General features: G+C 36.4%; 3 protein-coding genes across 3 annotated transcripts; all 3 read left to right on the top strand.

The window, feature by feature from the left end:
* Positions 1 to 168: 168 nt before the first annotated feature.
* On the top strand, positions 169 to 693 carry LOC114743295 (hydroquinone glucosyltransferase-like). Its single transcript, XM_028931497.1, has one exon. The coding sequence runs from the start codon at positions 169 to 171 to the stop codon at positions 691 to 693; it is 525 nt and encodes a 174-aa protein (XP_028787330.1).
* Positions 694 to 1714: 1021 nt separating this feature from the next.
* On the top strand, positions 1715 to 3836 carry LOC114743297 (hydroquinone glucosyltransferase-like). The gene is made up of 3 exons (XM_028931498.1): positions 1715 to 1940; positions 2321 to 3172; positions 3526 to 3836. Exons 1-3 carry the CDS (start codon positions 1715 to 1717, stop codon positions 3834 to 3836), a joined length of 1389 nt encoding a protein of 462 aa, XP_028787331.1.
* A 4543-nt stretch (positions 3837 to 8379) lies between these two features.
* LOC114743298 (protein ACCELERATED CELL DEATH 6-like) lies at positions 8380 to 13213 on the top strand. The gene is made up of 4 exons (XM_028931499.1): positions 8380 to 8503; positions 9623 to 10513; positions 11449 to 11720; positions 12479 to 13213. The coding sequence occupies exons 1-4, from the start codon at positions 8380 to 8382 to the stop codon at positions 13211 to 13213; spliced, it is 2022 nt and encodes a 673-aa protein (XP_028787332.1).
* Positions 13214 to 18095: the final 4882 nt, after the last annotated feature.

An 18095-nucleotide genomic window follows, 5' to 3' on the forward strand; every position in this document is an offset into this window, starting at 1 on the left:
CCAGTAGGACCCATCCTGCAGACAACCTCAACTATTATAAACAAGTCGAACTTAAAATGTTTAACTTGGTTGGGAAATCAGCCACAAAACTCAGTTCTATATGTCTCTTTTGCTAGTGGCGGAACACTTTCACATGACCAACTTCATGAACTAGCCTTGGTGTTAGAGATGAGTGGCCACAAGTTCTTATGGGTCTTGAGGGCTCCAAGTATGTCACCTAGTTCAGCTTATTTAAGTGCAAAAAGGGAGAATCCATTTGAGTACTTGCCAAAAGGGTTTCTAGAGAGAAGCAAGGGTCAAGGCTTTGTGGTCCCACCATGGGCCCCACAAATTGAAGTTTTGAGACATGAGTCAACTGGTGGGTTCTTGACACATTGTGGTTGGAACTCCATACTTGAGGCTACGGTCTATGGCAAGCCAATGATTGTGTGGCCACCATTTGCAGAGCAGAGAATGAATGCAGTTATGTTAGTTGAGCAGCTTAAGGTTGCAGTGAGGCCAAAAGTTGATGAGAATTATAAGAATGGGATTGTAGTGAGAGAGGAAGTTTCGAGGGTTGTGAGGATTGTAATGGAAGGTGAGGCAGGTAGAGAACTTCAAACAAGAATTCGAGTGCTTAAAGAAACTGCTGCTAAAGCCATTAGTGAAGAAGGAACTTCTACGAGGATGCTTTCTAACTTAGCGTATGAATGAAAAAGATTTAGGTAACATTAGTTTTTCCTTCATGAGTGAGTGATGTTATCCTGCTAGGTTCTTCACAGAATAATTTTGTGCATCTGTATATTCAAATCCTACAAAATGTGTTCTTTTTCTTTATTTGATGACTCTTCGGAGTATGTGAGGACTCAATTCCATATGAAGATTGGCAAGCTAACAATGTAGAGACGTCAATTTAAGGAACAGATTATGGAAATGTGCTAGAATTAATATTAATAAAACAGAATTAACTAATTCTAGAATATTTCCACGCAGAAGATAAAATGAATAAATAAATGATAATAAAGGAAAACCACACCTAATCGGGGAGAGAGGGGCACACTCGAAAATAAACCGTGGAATACACACACACACACACACACATATTGACGAGGCAAAATACCCATCTACTCAACATCTTTGATCTTCCTGATCTCTTGTTCGCATCCAAGCTATCACAATATATATTGCAGTGCACCAAAAGAATTATAGAAACGAATGAAACATAATAGTCCTCCAGTCCTTATAGGACTTAATTGTGGGGTTGATATGAGTCCAATTTGCAAGACATATTTCATATGTTTTATCAATTTTTTCTTAAATAAATTATATTGATATTTTCTTAACAATAATCAAGTAGAAGAGATAGGGAGAAAATTAGAAGGATGCTTAAGGTGTTTTAAAAATAAGATATCATACTAACTAATTTAACTAACATCCTTAATCTATCTAAATTAGCTAATCAAATATTATATTAAGGATTGGATGAGTATCAATTACAAGGAACACGCGTAAAGTGAACGAAAGAGATTTATGAGTATGACACATCTTATGAATAATTACGCGGGTCTTATATTTTGTCTCTCATTGTTTGGTCGGTAAAACTTTGAATATGCATCATCAATATTTCTATGTACAAAAAATTTAGCTAAAAAGATCCTATAAAAAGGCATCAGAAGAAATCCATATTCAATCACTTCGAAAGAGCTCAATGGAGGGAAAGAGCCCTTGCATAGCCATGGTTCCAGCTCCAGGCTTTAGCCATCTCCATCCACTTATTGAGTTCTCAAAACGACTCGCCGTTCATCAACCTCACTTCCACCTCGCCTTCTCCATCCCTACACTTGGTCCTCCTTCTCCAGCTATCATTTCCATCTTCGAATCTATCCCACCACAAATAGACTTTACTATTCTTCCACAAATCAACATGGAAGACCTCAAAGCTCAAAACACAGAAACACAAAGTTACAACACTGTCACACTCTCTCTTCCATTTCTTCGTCATGCTTTGAGTTCATTATATTATGCAACTCATCACCTTGTGGCGATGGTTGTTGATTTCTTCTCAATGGATGCAATAGACGTAGCAAAAGAACTCAAACTCAAGTCATATATTTTATTTCCTTGTTCAACGACTTTACTGTCTTTCTGCCTCCATTTTCTAGAACTTGATGAGAATCACGAGATGGTTCCTACTAGATTCCAAAACTTGTCACAACCTTTGAAACTTCCAGATTGCAAAATAAATTTATGCTGAATTCTCACACCAAAAGACATCTTTTTAATTTGGTGGGAGGTATTTCAAGTTGAATTGAGTATTGTGTTAACATCTAAATTTCTACAGGTTGCATATGCCTCCAAGGAAAGGATCTTATGGATCCAGTTCAAGAAAGATCTAGTCAAGCTTACAAAACAATCCTTCATGCATGCAAAAAGTACTGTTCACTTGATGGGATCTTAGTGAACAGCTTTGTAGATTTGGAACGAGAGGTAGTAACAGCTCTACAACAAAGTAATCAAAACCACCCTTTGGTTTATCACGTGGGCCCTATTATACAGACAAGAAAGACAAACATAAATGAGTCGAATTCAGAGTGTTTAACAGGGTTAACAGGGTTGGGCCATCAGTCACGAAACCCAGTTCTCTATATCTCTTTTGAGAGTGGTGGAACTTTGTCAAATGACCAGCTTGAGGAGCTAGCCTTAGAGTTAGAGATGAGTGGCCACAAGTTCCTGTGGGTCTTGAGGACTCCAAGTGAAGTGGCCAATTCGGGTTATTTGAGTGCACGGAAGGATGATCCACTTGATTACTTGCCTAAAGGATTTCTAAAGAAAACCAATGGCCACGGGTTTGTGGTCCAATCATGGGCCCCACAGATAGAAGTTCTGAAACATGAATCCACAGGTGGATTCTTGACTCATTGTGGTCGGAACTCAACGCTCGAGGCTATGGTCTGTAGCAAGCCAATGATCATGGGGCCATTATTTGCAGAGCAGAGGATGAATGCAGTGATGCTAACTGAGCAATTTAAGGTTACAATAAGACCGAAAGTTTACGAGAATAAGAATGGTATTGTAAGGAGAGAGGAAGTTGCTAGAGTTGTGAAAATATTAATGGAAGGTGATGAAGGCAGAAAACTTCAAACAAAAATTCCAGTGTTTAAAGATGCTGCTGCTAAAGCCCTAAGTGAAGACGGTTCATCTAGACAACGCTGTCTATTTTAGCACAAGCATGTATAAATTTGATTAGCAAGTAAAAATGTGTTTTAATGACTCAAAAAATACTTTTAAAAGCATTTTCATGTAAATTGAGATCTGTTTCACATACTTATTCTGCGTGCATTGTAAAATTATGTTGAATTTTTTTTTTTGGCCAAAAAATTTATGTTGAATTGAAGATTGCATTAACGTCTAAAAATTTCTGCAGGTTGCATAAGCTTTCAAGGCAAAGATCTCCCAGATCAATTTCAAGAAAGATCGAGTGGAGCTTACAAAACAGTCCTCCATGGATGCAAAAAAGCTCGTTTAATTTGCTAAATGGAATCTTAGTGAACAGCTTCGCAGATCTGGAACAAGAGGTACTAACAGCTCCACAAGAAAATAATCAAAACTGGCCTTTGGTTTATGCTGTGGGGCCTATTATACAGACAAGATCGACAAACATGAATGAGTCTAGTTCAGAGTGTTTAACTTGGCTGGAAAATCAGCCGCGAAACTCAGTTCTATACGTCTCTTTTGGAAGTGGTGGAACATTATCACAAGAGCAGCTTGAAGAGCTAGCCTTTGAGTTAGAAATGAGTGGCCACAAGTTCTTGTGGGTGTTGAGGGCTCCAAATGAAGTGGCTAGTTCGGCTTTGTAGGAAATAGAATAAGATGGAAAATAATTCTCTTGTATTTCATTGATCAGAATATACACATATATATACAAGTGAGAGGAGCCTCTGCATTAATGGCCCATTATGATAATATCATATCCTATCAAATCCTAATCATAATTACATAATATTTACATATCAAATCATATCATATCTCTACACTCCCCCTCAAGTTGGAGCATAAATGTTAAGCATGCCCAACTTGTCACACAGATAGTCAACACGAGTCCCATTTAGAGCTTTAGTGAGAAGGTCGCCTAATTGATCACTAGAGCGCACATATCCAGTGGAGATGAAGTTCTCCTTAAGCTTGTCTCTGATAAAATGACAATCAATCTCAATATGTTTGGTACGTTCATGGAACACAGAATTGGAGGCTATATGTAGGGCAGCCTTATTGTCACACCACAACTTTGCTGGCAAAGTGGTTTTGAGGCCAACTTCCTTTAATAGCTGATATATCCAGATTATCTCACATACAGACTGTGCCATAGCTCGGTATTCTGCCTCTGCGCTCGATCTGGACACCACATTTTGTTTCTTGCTTTTCCAGGACACCAGATTCCCGCCCACAAAGACACAGTATCCTGTAGTAGACCGTCTCGTGGCCTTTGATCCACCATGATCTGCATCACAGAAGCACTCAATGTCTGTATGGCCATGATTTTTGTATAATATCCCACGACCTGGACATCCCTTCAAATAATGTAACACGTGCTCCAAGGCTTCCCACTGTCTGACAGTCGGGGATGCCATGAACTGGCTTAGTACACTGACTGGATAAGTAATATCCGGACGAGTTACAGTGAGATAGTTTAACTTGCCAATCATTCTCCTGTACCTCTCAGGATTCTCAAATGGTTTGCTCTTCTGAGCCTCAAGCATCCGTTTCTCATCATCAAGAGAATCATCGAGTGGTATGCTCCCATCAGCGTCAAGGAGTGGGTTGTGAACCATAGGAAACTTGGTCGGTGCTGCTCCCAACTTTCCAGTTTCCTTCAGGAGGTCAAGAACATATTTGCGCTGTGTCAGTAATATGCCCTTCTTGCTTCGCATAACTTCAATACCTAGAAAGTATGTCAGAGAGCCCAGATCCTTCGTCTGAAAGTGGGAATTAAGAAAGGACTTGAGGGACGAGATGCCCGAACCATTACTGCCTGTGATCACAATGTCATCTACATATACCACCAAGAGAATCATGCCAGCCGCTGTTCTTTGATAAAATACAGAATGATCGCACTTGCTTTGGCTCATGCCAAATTTCTGTACGACAGTACTGAACCGGTCAAACCATGCACGAGGGCTTTGCTTCAAACCATACAAGGACCTCTTAAGGCGACATACTTTCCCATGCTCCCCCTGAGCAACGAACCCAGGTGGTTGCTCCATATAGACCTCTTCATGAAGATCACCATGTAAGAATGCATTTTTAATGTCTAATTGATGTAGATCCCAATCATAAGTAGCAGCCAGAGAGATGAACAGACGGACAGATGAGAGCTTAGCAACAGGAGAAAAGGTTTCGGAATAGTCAATGCCATAGGTTTGTGCATAACCTTTAGCCACAAGGCGAGCCTTAAGGCGGTCAAGTGTGCCGTCAGCCTTAGTTTTCGGAGTTAACACCCATTTACATCCAATGGCCTTTTTACCCGCCGGTAAATCGACCAGGGTCCATGTACCAGCTCGATCAAGGGCCGCCATCTCCTCTTCCATTGCAGCACGCCAACCTGAGTGGGCCAAGGCTTCACGAATAGTTCTGGGCACAGAGATAGTATCTAGGGAGGCAACAAAGGAACTGGACACAGGAGACAAGCGGTCATATGAAACAAAGGACGAAATAGGATGGGCACAAGTACGTTTACCTTTGCGAAGGGCAATGGGTAGATCAAGAGAGGCATCCGGGTCTGGAACAGGAGGTGTCTCAGGATTAGGGTCAGAACAAGGTTCAGTGTTGCTCAACTCAGGATCTGAGGGCGAGGCGGACCAGGGAGGAATAGAAGCTGGCGTGGCGGTAGTAATCTCCGTTGACCGTTGTGTATACACACGATCAAAGGGTTGAACGAGTGCGGGAGCGGGTGCTTGCGACGACAGTGATGGTGAGGTGACAGAGTATATTAGAAGGTCATCCTCCTCCGCAGGTGGAGCAGGTGGGGAAGAATGCGAGAAATATGGTGTGGACTCCTGAAAGGTGACATCTGCAGATACTAAATAACGATTGAGAGTAGGTGAGAAACAACGATAACCTTTTTGGACCCGAGAGTATCCAAGGAAGACACATTTAAGAGACTTTGGGTCTAACTTTGAAATAGATGGCCGTACATCCCGCACAAAACAGACACACCCAAATATCTTAGGAGCAATAGGGAACAAAGGCTTAGAAGGAAAGAGGGTAGAAAAAGGAGAGTTACCATCAAGAACAGAGGAAGGCATTCGGTTAATAAGGAAGCAGGCAGTGGAGACCGCGTCAGCCCAAAATGGTTTAGGAACCTGCATTTGAAACAAAAGTGCACGGGCTACCTCAAGTAGGTGGCGATTTTTTCTTTCTGCAACACCATTTTGAGCTGGTGTATCGACACAAGACGACTGATGAAGTATACCATTTTGAAGCATGTAAGATTGGAACGAAGCAGAGAGATATTCTTTAGCATTATCACTTCGTAAGGTGCGAATAGAAACATTAAATTGAGTTTTAATCTCAGCACAAAAGGCACAAAAATGGGAAAACAATTCAGAACGATGTTTCATTAAATATAACCAAGTTGTTCGGGAATAATCATCAACAAATGTAACAAAGTATTTAAACCCTGCTTTGGACTCTACAGGACAAGGACCCCAAACATCAGAATGGACTAACTCAAAAGGGGATGAAACCCGTTTATTGACACGAGACACTAAAGGAAGACGATGATGCTTGGCAAACTGACATGACTCACAATCTAAAGACGACAAATGCTGAAATTGAGGATAAACTTTCTTAAGAGAAGATAAAGACAAATGACCCAATCGACAATGAACTTCAAAGGGAGAATGACTACTAGCGCAAGCTACCGCATGAGACACCCGATCATCCAGTATATAGTGCCCGCCAGATTCATAACCTCTACCAATAATCCGCCTCGTCAAAAGATCCTGTATCAAGCAATGAGAAGGAAAAAGTGAGACCCAACAGTTTAGTTGACGGTGAGTTTACTGGGAGATAGGAGATTAAAAGCAAGTTTAGGAACATTTAGCACAGATGACAAACGGATAGAGGGTGTGGGATTAACAGTGCCAGAACCGAGAACTTGAGACTGGGAACCATCAGCGATGGAAACACTTGACGGATTGGCAAAAGCATTATAAGAGGAGAAGAGATGGCTGTTACCTGTCATATGATCAGTAGCCCCGGAATCTATGATCCACTTTGAGGAAGAAGAAGCAAGGGCAGTAGCATTATTACCTGTTGTAGCTGCGGCACTCACAGACGGTGTAGTAGATTTTAACTGGGCATACTCAGCAGCAGAAATCGTGACTGTGTCACTGGCTTGTGTAGCCACGTGGGCAGAGTTATTCCGTTGCTGTTTATTCTGAAGTTTTCGACATGTGCGTTTTGTATGCCCCGGTTCTTTGCAGTAATAACACACTACCCCACTGGAGTCAGAAGGGGCTCCCCCTTGCTTCGAACCACCACGGGTAGGCCCCCCGCGGTTATCAATAGGATTACGAGTCTCATAGGTGCCCTTACTGAGCAAGGCACTTGTAGGAATACTAGCAGCTGGTGGCAAGAGATTCTCAGCTCTCATTACTCTGGAAAACACATCTTGAAGGTCAGAAATTTCAGATCCGGATAAGATTTGAGACCGAACTGTGTCGTACTCAGGTGGGAGACCAGTAAGAAAGCTCATAATAGCCATTTGCTCCCGTTGCTTATGCTGAACCTTCAAATCAGCAGTAAGAGGCATTAACACATTCAGTTCTTCATACATCCTTTTAAAGTCCATAAAGTAGGCTTTGAGAGGACGATCCTGTTTTTCAGAACGATAGAAAGCTTTGCAGACCTCGTAAACACGAGAGATATTTCCTTTTCCTGAATACAAAAAATCTAAATAATCCATTAGTTCCTTAACCAATTCACAGTGATTAATAGAGGGAATAATCTCACTGTCAATGGAATTACGGATCTGGAAAAATAGCCGTGCATCATCCCGCAACCAGGTCTTTTTGGAATCAGTTGTTGGAGGATCATCAGTCAGATGGTCTTCCTTCTCAATGCTCCGCAGATAGAGGCGAATGGTTTTACTCCAATCCAAATAATTTACCCAAGTCAACTTGTGATCAGTAATTTTAGTAATAGTTGGGACAAGCTCCGAGACAGATTTAACTTCCGCCATAGATGAAGTGCACTAACCAAAGGGAATGCGAAAGAGTGTTACACAGGAACACAAAGCACGATACCTGAATTACCTAATGAATACCAAGGCAGTGAAAAGGCCAACAGCTACACAAGGAGCTGCAAACACAACTGAATTGCACAAACAGCGTGCCGGAGATGCGCCAGAAACGAAACAGAACGCCAGAAAGTAATAAACCGTACGGACTGTACGGACGCCGAGTGAACAGTGCAGAGCGCACGGACTGTACGGACGCCGCCGGAAAGTCGATGAACAGTGCAGGTGTACGGACTGTACGGACACTTAGAGAGAAAATTAACACCTAGAGAGAAAATTCCCACGCTCTGATACCATGTAGGAAATAGAATAAGATGGAAAATAATTCTCTTGTATTTCATTGATCAGAATATACACATATATATACAAGTGAGAGGAGCCTCTGCATTAATGGCCCATTATGATAATATCATATCCTATCAAATCCTAATCATAATTACATAATATTTACATATCAAATCATATCATATCTCTACAGGCTTATCTAAGTGCACAAGAGGAGGACCCACTCAACTACTTGCCCAAAGGGTTTCGAGAGAGAACCAAAAGTCAAGGCCTTTTGGTCCCATCATGGGCCCCACAAATTGAAGTTCTTGAAACATGAAACTACTGGTGGATTCTTGACCCATTATGGTTGGAACTCAACACTTGAGGCTATCGTCTATGGCAAGCCAATGATCGTGTGGCCATTATTTGCAGAGTAGAGGATGAATGCTTTGATGCTAACTGAGCAATTTAAGGTTGCAGTGAGGCCGAAAGGTGATGAGAATAAGAATGGGATTGTAACGAGAAAGGAAGTTGCAAGAATTGTGAAAATATTAATGGAAGGTGATGAAGGCAGAGAACTTGGAAGAAAAATTCAAGTGTTTAAAGAAGCCGCTGCCAAAACTCTAAGTGAACATTTATTTACAACAACGATGTCTATTTTAGCACAAAAATGGACAAATTTGAGTAGCAAGTAGAATACATTTATTTACTTCAGATATTTGGCAATTTTTAATGTATATCAAGTCAACCCATTATTGATGTTGCGCATTTCTTTTATTCCCAAAAAAAAAAGGGCAAAGAAAATTTGTGCATTTCCGCGCCAGTGGCAGTACCAGTTCTGATGGGGTTTTAAAATTTCAGTACATCTTCAGTAATTACCTTGATGATGACCGATCATATAGTTCCATATATACATTATTGCCCTGCATATGCATTATTATTGCATGCAATAATGACGGGAGTACAATGACGAGTGAATAGTACTGTGAACGGTAAGGATTAAAATTGAAGGATGATCCAATTTCATAATTAAATGGGTTCTGGTGAAATAACACTTTGGGTTGCATTTGATTGAAGCTGTTAGCCAGCTAGCTGCAATGGGCGATTCAAGTTCTGGTGAAATAACCTTAGTTGTGGCCACTGACGGATCGATGCCCAACCAAATGATGGGGGATATTTCAGAGCAGAGGGTAGAGACCAAGCGTCAGTCCGACTATGTACAGTTTCCTGGCAACGAGAAGATGCATGAACTGATGAAAAGGCAGCTCAGTTCATCGATTGAGGATGATATTCCATTTCATGCCAACAAGGGGCATGTTATGTGTTTCGAGTTGTACGAGGTGGCGTCTGATGAAAATGCAGATGCAGATAGATTTGTTTATGTACTAGAGCAATTATGTGAAGAAAATAAGGTTGGCTTGGCCACCATTTTCGATCATGTCACTACCACATGTGATTCGTTGCTTCATGTTGCAGCCCAACATGGGAGCAAACAAGTTTTAAGGCTTATTACTTTTCACTATCCTAAGCTTTTGTACCAGACAAATATGAAAGGCGATACTCCGCTTCATGTTGCAGCAAGAGCTAAGAATCTTGTCGGAATCAAGAACATTCTCGCCATGGAAAAACATTTCATGTTGACTTCTGATGATGATGAGGAGGAGGAGGCTGTATCTATGGATAAAGCAGAGTTTATAATGTTACGCAACAATTATGGGATGACAGCTTTGCGCGAAGCTGTTTTGAGCAAGAATTCTTCTGTGGTTCGTTTCCTTCTATCGGCACATAAGCAAAGTAATCTTACCACATGGAACTACGCTTATGGCTGTAAATCGCCAATGTATTTAGCAGCCCTAACAAGCGTTAGGGATGTTCTTTGTTCTCTCTTGGACATTCCAATACCCTCAGGCAAGGATATTTCAAATGGCGACTCTCCACTTCATGCTACTATATCAGAAAGAGATACCTGTAAGCATACTCGTGAAGTAGTTAATTTCATGTTTGTTTCACTTTTTCCCAAGGACATTCAACTGTGTCCTATCTCAATGTCTTGTCTCCATTCCAGACATTTTGAGACGAAAGCGGAAGAGGACAAAATTTTTTTGGAACAGGATGGGATGTCCCGTGCCAGTCCCATCCCAATATATTATCTTTGTTTTTAATTGTTATAAATTTATTTTATTTATCATTGTAATAGCATTTTGGTAATTATATTTATCAATTGTTATTTTTTTATTTGTTTATAAGTTGTTTTATGTGTGTTACATGATATTGTTTGCAGTGAACATTTTAAGTTTGTTTATTTTTTATTCTCAAGATTACAACACTTTTTCTTTGCCATTGTTTTCTTTGTTTTTTTTTTCCTATTTTCTTCCTATAGTTTTTATTATAAGTTCTTATACTTATTGTATAGTTAGTTTTTAAACTGGAAAAAAATGCAAAAAAAAAAAAAAGATGGGACATTCTTGTCCTGTACCCAATTATGTCCCATCTCGATTGGGACAGAATGGCACATGGGATGGAAAAGCCGTCCTGTCCTAATTATCAGACAGGACTAGGATGGAATTGTCTGTTTCATCCTGTCTCATGAACACACCTACTTTTCCCTAATATGTGTTTGATTTTTTTTCCGTGAAGATCTATTGATGACAACAGTTGATGCAAGAAAAGAGCTATTGTATCAAAGAGATGAGAAAAAGAACACTCCCCTTCATTATACAGCATATGCTGGTTACGTGGATGGAGTTTTTTTAATGTTGCAAAGTTCTCGAAAGATTGCTTTTCAACGAAACTCAGATGGCGATCTTCCAATTCACCTAGCCTGCAAAAAGGGAAGTTTAGAAGTGGTCAAAGTTTTCTTCAAATAAGGTGGCCTAATGCTGGACTTTGGTTGCATCATAAAGGTCAGAACGTTCTTCACATTGCAGCAATGAAGGGACAAACTAATATGTTAAGACATCTGCTAAAGCACCCAAAGATTCATCATGACATCGTCAATGAGAGGGATGTAAATGGAAATACTCCCTTACATTTGGCTTCAAGAGGATTGCGTCTTTGGACTCTACTCCTTCTGTCACAACACAAAATGTTTGATGTGAACATTATGAGTAACGAAGGTTTCACAGCTCGAGATGTTGTGAGGATGAAGTGTAAACATCCAATGACATGTCAAGAGGTATGATTCGAATAATATGTATCAACCACACAGTCTATTTTCATGGCTTTTACATAGTTTTTAATTCTAGAATATAATCTTGTTTTATAAGTAATTAAACACATCCTTGTTGTTGATCTAAGGGGTTAATATGATCTTTGATCACTGAAATTTGGGTCTATTTTGGTTTTTGTTCTCTCAAAATTTAAACCCGTGATTTTAGTTCTTGAAATTGAGTCTATTTTAAAATGTTAGTCCCTGGAAGTATGACAATGTTAAAATACACTAAAGTTTCATAAATAACATTAAAAGTAATGATATTGACTCACCAAATAGCACTTAACTAGACTTGTTTGGAAATAGATAAAAAAAACAAAGAATACGTTCTCAAAATGCAACACAGAGAATGATTATATAAAGGGAGATAAGTTCTAAAATGCAGTGTAGTGAATAGCTCTTAAAACAAACAATGAGAATTAAAAAAAGAAGGGACTAAACAGTTATATTTTGAGGACTTACTTTTTCTTCTCCTTCTACTATCCACATCCATACAAAATCCAGTTAGGTGTCATCTGGTGAGTTCATATCACCACTTTAACAGTATTTATGGCATGTTAGTATATTTCAACACTGTTACACCTCTAGGGACTAAAATTTTAAAATAGATTAAATTTCAAGAACTAAAACTGTGAATTTGAAATTTGAGGGACAAAAACCAAAATAAACCAAAATTTCAAGGACCAAAAATTATATTAACTCTTGATTTAATTAACTTGCAGTTTCTAGCAGATGCGATTTTAGAAAATGTTGGTGTGTCCTTGAAGGCAAATATGCTGGCCATACAATGTATAACATCCACCAATAAAGAATGGAATGTGAAGGACGCAGCCAACACACTCATACTTGTGACCATACTCATAGCCATAGTGACATTTACGGCTGGTTTCACAGTACCAGGTGGGTTTTACTCATCAGATGGTCCAATCCCAAAACAAAGGGGCTTGGCACTTTTGGCCGATCAAACACTGTTCAAAATATTCATGGCTTTCAACGCTATTGCTATGTACAGTTCCACCATCGGTTCTGTGATTCTTCTATGGGTTCCACTGGGTGATCTTCGTTTTGCAGGAGTATATGGACTTGCTAAGATCTTTGTTTATGTAGCTCTTATAGCAATGCCCGTTGCGTTTCTTGCTGCTATACGTTTGATTGTGAGCAAGAACACCTTGCTTGCAGATTTTATCAGTGTCAATGGCTTCATTTCCATTTTCTTCATCATATTCGTTTGTGTTTTGGAATTCTTTCCCCTTAGAAATCGGCGTCCCGTGTTTCGTCAAATTGCAGGCTTATTTATTAGGATCATTATTATTTTGTTCTATGGAGGGAGTGATGTTGTTGACCGAGCAGTTGGTAAAGTTGATGCTGCAAGAAGCGAAATCGACTCAGATGGAAGTGGCTACACTTCTAGAAGTAGCTTCCCTTCTGACCACCCCGTTATGCTTACACGGTTTTAGTTTCATGATGTTTATCTAAAATTATGTGATTCTTCCATGTGATTTTTGTATGATACATCAATTATATATTGTTCATCATCAACTCCTTCTGGATGGTTTTCTCAGAATGTGGGTGCAGTATGAAGATTGTTCAAAAGATGTACTACCTACTTATGTCCTGATGATGATGTTGGAACTAGTTGTTGTATTCTTTTATCCCTCCAATTGTCAAAGGTTTTACTTTCATTGATGATAAGTTTGGTTTTTCTTGAGTCATGGTTCTGTCTTCCTTCTTGTTGTTTATGTTGGGAAAAATCACAAAAAAGACCACGAAAATTACGAAATTGCAAATAACATATTTTGTCAAAAATGTGTTGTCATTTGCAATGTAATTGTTATCAAAACCTATGAAAGTGTTGAAACTGGTCCCAATTTGTGATTTTGCAATTTTTATGATTTTCCCTTAATAATTTTAATGTCTAGGACTTTTATGTTCTTCAGCATGGTTTTCTAGTTGATGAAGTCCAATATGTACTTATATATCTTTTTACCTTTTTATTAGAATAAAATTGTCCTTCACTACAGAAAAAAATTATATATAGTTCATGTGATCTAAGAGTAAATAACTAAACAGCTCTATAAATGGATTTAGATTACGGTGTGACACAACTACTTTTAAAAATGATTATTTTAATGACTCGTAGAGTAATTTTTCTTCCCTTCCTCCATGCTTATTAGGATTATGCTTGAATGGCTAAACAACTTATAGATAAGTGACCCTATAATAAGGCTTGACGCACCTCGTTTCAAAAATGATTATTTTGATGACTTCCGTGCAATGGCCACAATTTCTTCTTGGGAGAATTAGAGAGGGACCGACGGGGAATGATATTTATAGGAGAGAATCACAAAGATTAAAATTATTTAAAAGGACTAAATATTCAAATATAAATTTAAAAATATTATATTGTGCATATCCAAACCTACATTTTCTCCTATATTCTCCCCTACATTTTATTTTTAAACTAATATGAATTAATAAATTTCACTAAATTAAACCTGATTTCTCTGAAAATTTACAACTTGTATAAAAATCAATTAAAAAAATGCAAACACCCTTCAGTGACGTAAAAATTAAATTTTTATTTTTTGATAAAAATTTAAAATTTTATTTTTCAAACCAACACTGATTTTAATTGAAAATAACATTTATATAATTTTACTAAAATTTAGATTATTATGTAGTATATTATATACACAATTCTAAAAATTCAAAAAATTTGTAGAATTTATTTTTATTTTATAAGAAATTTATATCATATTTAAAATAAAAAATTCATATAATGATAAAACATTTAAAGAATTCAAACAATCTATTATAATTTTATAGGACCCCTCCTCAAAATCATTTAACAAAGGTCACCTAATTACATAATATATTAATATAAATAAAATATAAATACAAAAAATTAACAAAAATAAAAGGAATTGTACTTCACTTAAAAGAATTACAACAAAGGGATATATCCCTAGCAAATAATTCTTTTTAAAAAAACTAATTTTAAATACGCTAAATTTTTACCTAATATTCTAGTAATTAGTAGATTAAGATATTAAAAAAGCATCATTCTCCACACAAACAATAAAATAAAAACCTTATTATCAATTGTTTATATTGTGATTTATTATGGTATTGATTGAAATTTTGTATTGACAATATTTTTTTTATTACAATTGAGTATTCTCTCATAAAGATAATTGTGGTTACAAATTTTGCATACAATTATAATAGATATCTGAATTCTTTAAACTTCTTAACATTACATAAATTTTTTATTTCTAAATCTTATATAAATTTTTATAAAATAAAAAATAAATTATACAAATTTTCTTTGAATTTTTTAGTATGTGTATATAACAAATTATATAATAATCTAAAAATTATATAACTTTTATTTTCAATTAAAATTTGTGATAATTTTAAAAATAAAATTTTATTTTTTATAAAGAAAATAAAATTTTAATTTTTACTTGACTGAAAAAATTTTGCATATTTTTTTGATTGATTTTTACATAGATTGTAAACGTAAACTGTTTAAGAAATTAGGTTTAATTTAGTTATTAATTCGTATTAGTTTTAAAAATAAAATATATGAGGAAATATAGGAGAAAGTGTAGGAAGTTTGAATAGGGACAATATGGTATTTTTAAATTCATATTTAAATATTTGGTCCTTTTAAATAATTTAATTTTCATGGTCCTCTTTTATAAATATCACTTGTTATTGGCTCTTCTTTCTAATTCTCCCTTTCTTCTTCCTTCCCTCCATGCGTAAGCTCATGCCCCCTTTGTACTTTTAGAAACTCATGGAGTTTCCTTCTTCACAACAACTTATTTTAACAAACTTTTACTCCTCAATTAATATCTTATTAATCTTCTCCAAATGCATTTGGGAGATTATTTGGCCATATGATCACTGTGAAACTATAAAGAACTCACATTTTTTAGGAAGTGAATAGCCTTTTTTTTTTTTTAACCTGAAATTGGATCTCTAAATATGTTGCTTTATTTTTCAAAAATCGCCCTATTTTTGGGTAAAACCATATAAAATATTCAATTAGCTAAAATTTCCATTTCTATGGCATGAAAATATTCTTATAAATTCATATTAATTTGAAAATAATTTTTCTTCTTTTCTAATTTTATGAGTCCTCCTTATAATTTTTTGCAATTGAGTTTGACTAATCATCCTTTAATTTTAATAATTATTTAAAAAAATTTTGAGGTAATTTTTCTCAGTTATGCCTCAATTAAGCCGTAAATCTGGTCCTAGCCATTAGCCTCTATTTTTCTTAGCATACGGTTATTTTTCTGAAATGTGATGCATATTTTTCAAAATTACCCTTCCTTACTCATAACTTTTGAAAATCACGATTTGCCATAACTTGAGACGGGAGTAATCCAATACTACATAGGTTTGTTTATTATTATAAAACTCATTTAATTAATTTAGAAAAATTAAAAAAGCTACTAAATTAGTTAATTACAGTATATATTACATGATATTAATTTATATATTAATTAAAAATATCTAAATGATACATTAATTTATAAGTATTAATCTAAAATACTTACGTATATCATTAAATTATAAAAAATTAGTTCAGAAAAAAATAATAAATATAAATATTTTAAGTTAATTTATTAACTTCTTTAATCTCCTCAAATAAATCAACCGGGTTTTATATTAAATATTGCAGCTAGTATTTTATATTTTTATTTGACCGTTGATCCAACCTTAATTGCGTATTTAGTCCTTATTTTTTAAGAAAGGATGAAGGTTATAATCCCTCTGTCTTTTTATATAAGCAGCAGCCATCATTCTCTCCTTATCCCCTAATATAATTAACATTTGTAAGTTATTTTAGATTTTTGTAGCAAATTTCTTATTTTGCCCTTATTAAAGACTTATTTTAATAGTTAATACATTATTTTTTTTAATAGTTAACATATTTATTTTTTATTTTTCAAAACATCATTTTCTAGACAACAAATGTTTTGAAGATTATATTTTAGTATAATCTTTCTCCATCACATATTCTCTCTTTTTTATGGTTTTCTTTATTATAATAATTTTTATTTTTTTATACTCTCTTTCCCATAAATAATGATATTTTGAAGAAAAAACTTTCAATTTTTACTCACTTATTATCTTTAACTAATTTTAACTAATTTTTTTATCCGTATGATTTATTTCAAAGGTTGTAAAAGGGGGACGGAGTAACAGATTTTTCTTGTGCATTGAGTAAGACCCCATAAAGTGTTCAAAAAAATGTGGAGCCAAGATTAAAGGGAGAATAACTTGTAAATCGCGGCCAAGAAGCACACTCTCAACCAATAGAAACTGAGGACAAGGATTGCGTGGGTCAAGATTTATAGCTAGTGATCTAATGGCCATGGGAAAAAGCCAACAACTCATTCTCTCTCTTCCTAATTTTTGGCCCGGAGGAGAAAAAAAGAAACAAACAAACAACGCTTTCATCCAATCGAAACAAACTAAAGCATATGCGTTCCATTTTATGGACTGAGAGTTGGCAGATAAGTGTCTGGACATTGACTCGATGAATGCAACCTTCGGGTCGCTGGCCGGAAAGGTGGTTCGAGTCGTCTTTTAGCCAATATTTTTGGTACAAGAAAATTGAGGTGGAGAAAAAAATTTTAATAAGTTAAATTTAAAAAATTAAAAAGTGCAGCTATGAAATTTTGATAAAAAGCGGAAAAAAATTTAATTAAAAGTTTTTTAACTCTGTTGAGCTCATTAAAATTCTCTCTGTTTTTTTTCCTCCTCTATTTTTCTTGTACCGCGCAGGTCCCTAATGAATGCAACTTTCATGTGGGCTTTGGTGACCGGAGCGGAGGTGTGGGGACTGAGTTTCGACGAACGATCCTATATCGGATTAGAATGAGAAATAAATACAATATTGTCTTCAACTTTTTGAGTGAGTGTTCTAATCTGATCCTTTTATATTTGACTACCTTTCAGTTTCTAGCACATGTAATTTTATATAATGCTGGTGTGGACACGAAGGCAAATATGCTGAGCGTGCCACTCACAACATCCATCAATAAAGAATGGAATGTGAAGGATGAAGCCAACACACTCATACTTGTGGCCATACTCACAGCTACAGTGACTTTTGCAGCTGGTTTCACAGTACCAGGTGCGTTTTACTGATCAGATGGCCCAATCCCAAAACAAAGGGGTTTGGCACTTCTGGCCGATCAAACCCTATTCAAGATATTCATGGCTTTTAACACTACTGCTATGTATAGCTTCACCATTGGTTCTATCATTCTTCTATGGGTCCCAATTGGAGATCTTCGTTTTGCATGTCTAGCATAT

Source organism: Neltuma alba, unplaced genomic scaffold (assembly GCF_004799145.2).
Source record: "Neltuma alba isolate B1F8T4 unplaced genomic scaffold, ASM479914v2 tig00003988_pilon, whole genome shotgun sequence".
NCBI lineage: Eukaryota > Viridiplantae > Streptophyta > Magnoliopsida > Fabales > Fabaceae > Neltuma > Neltuma alba.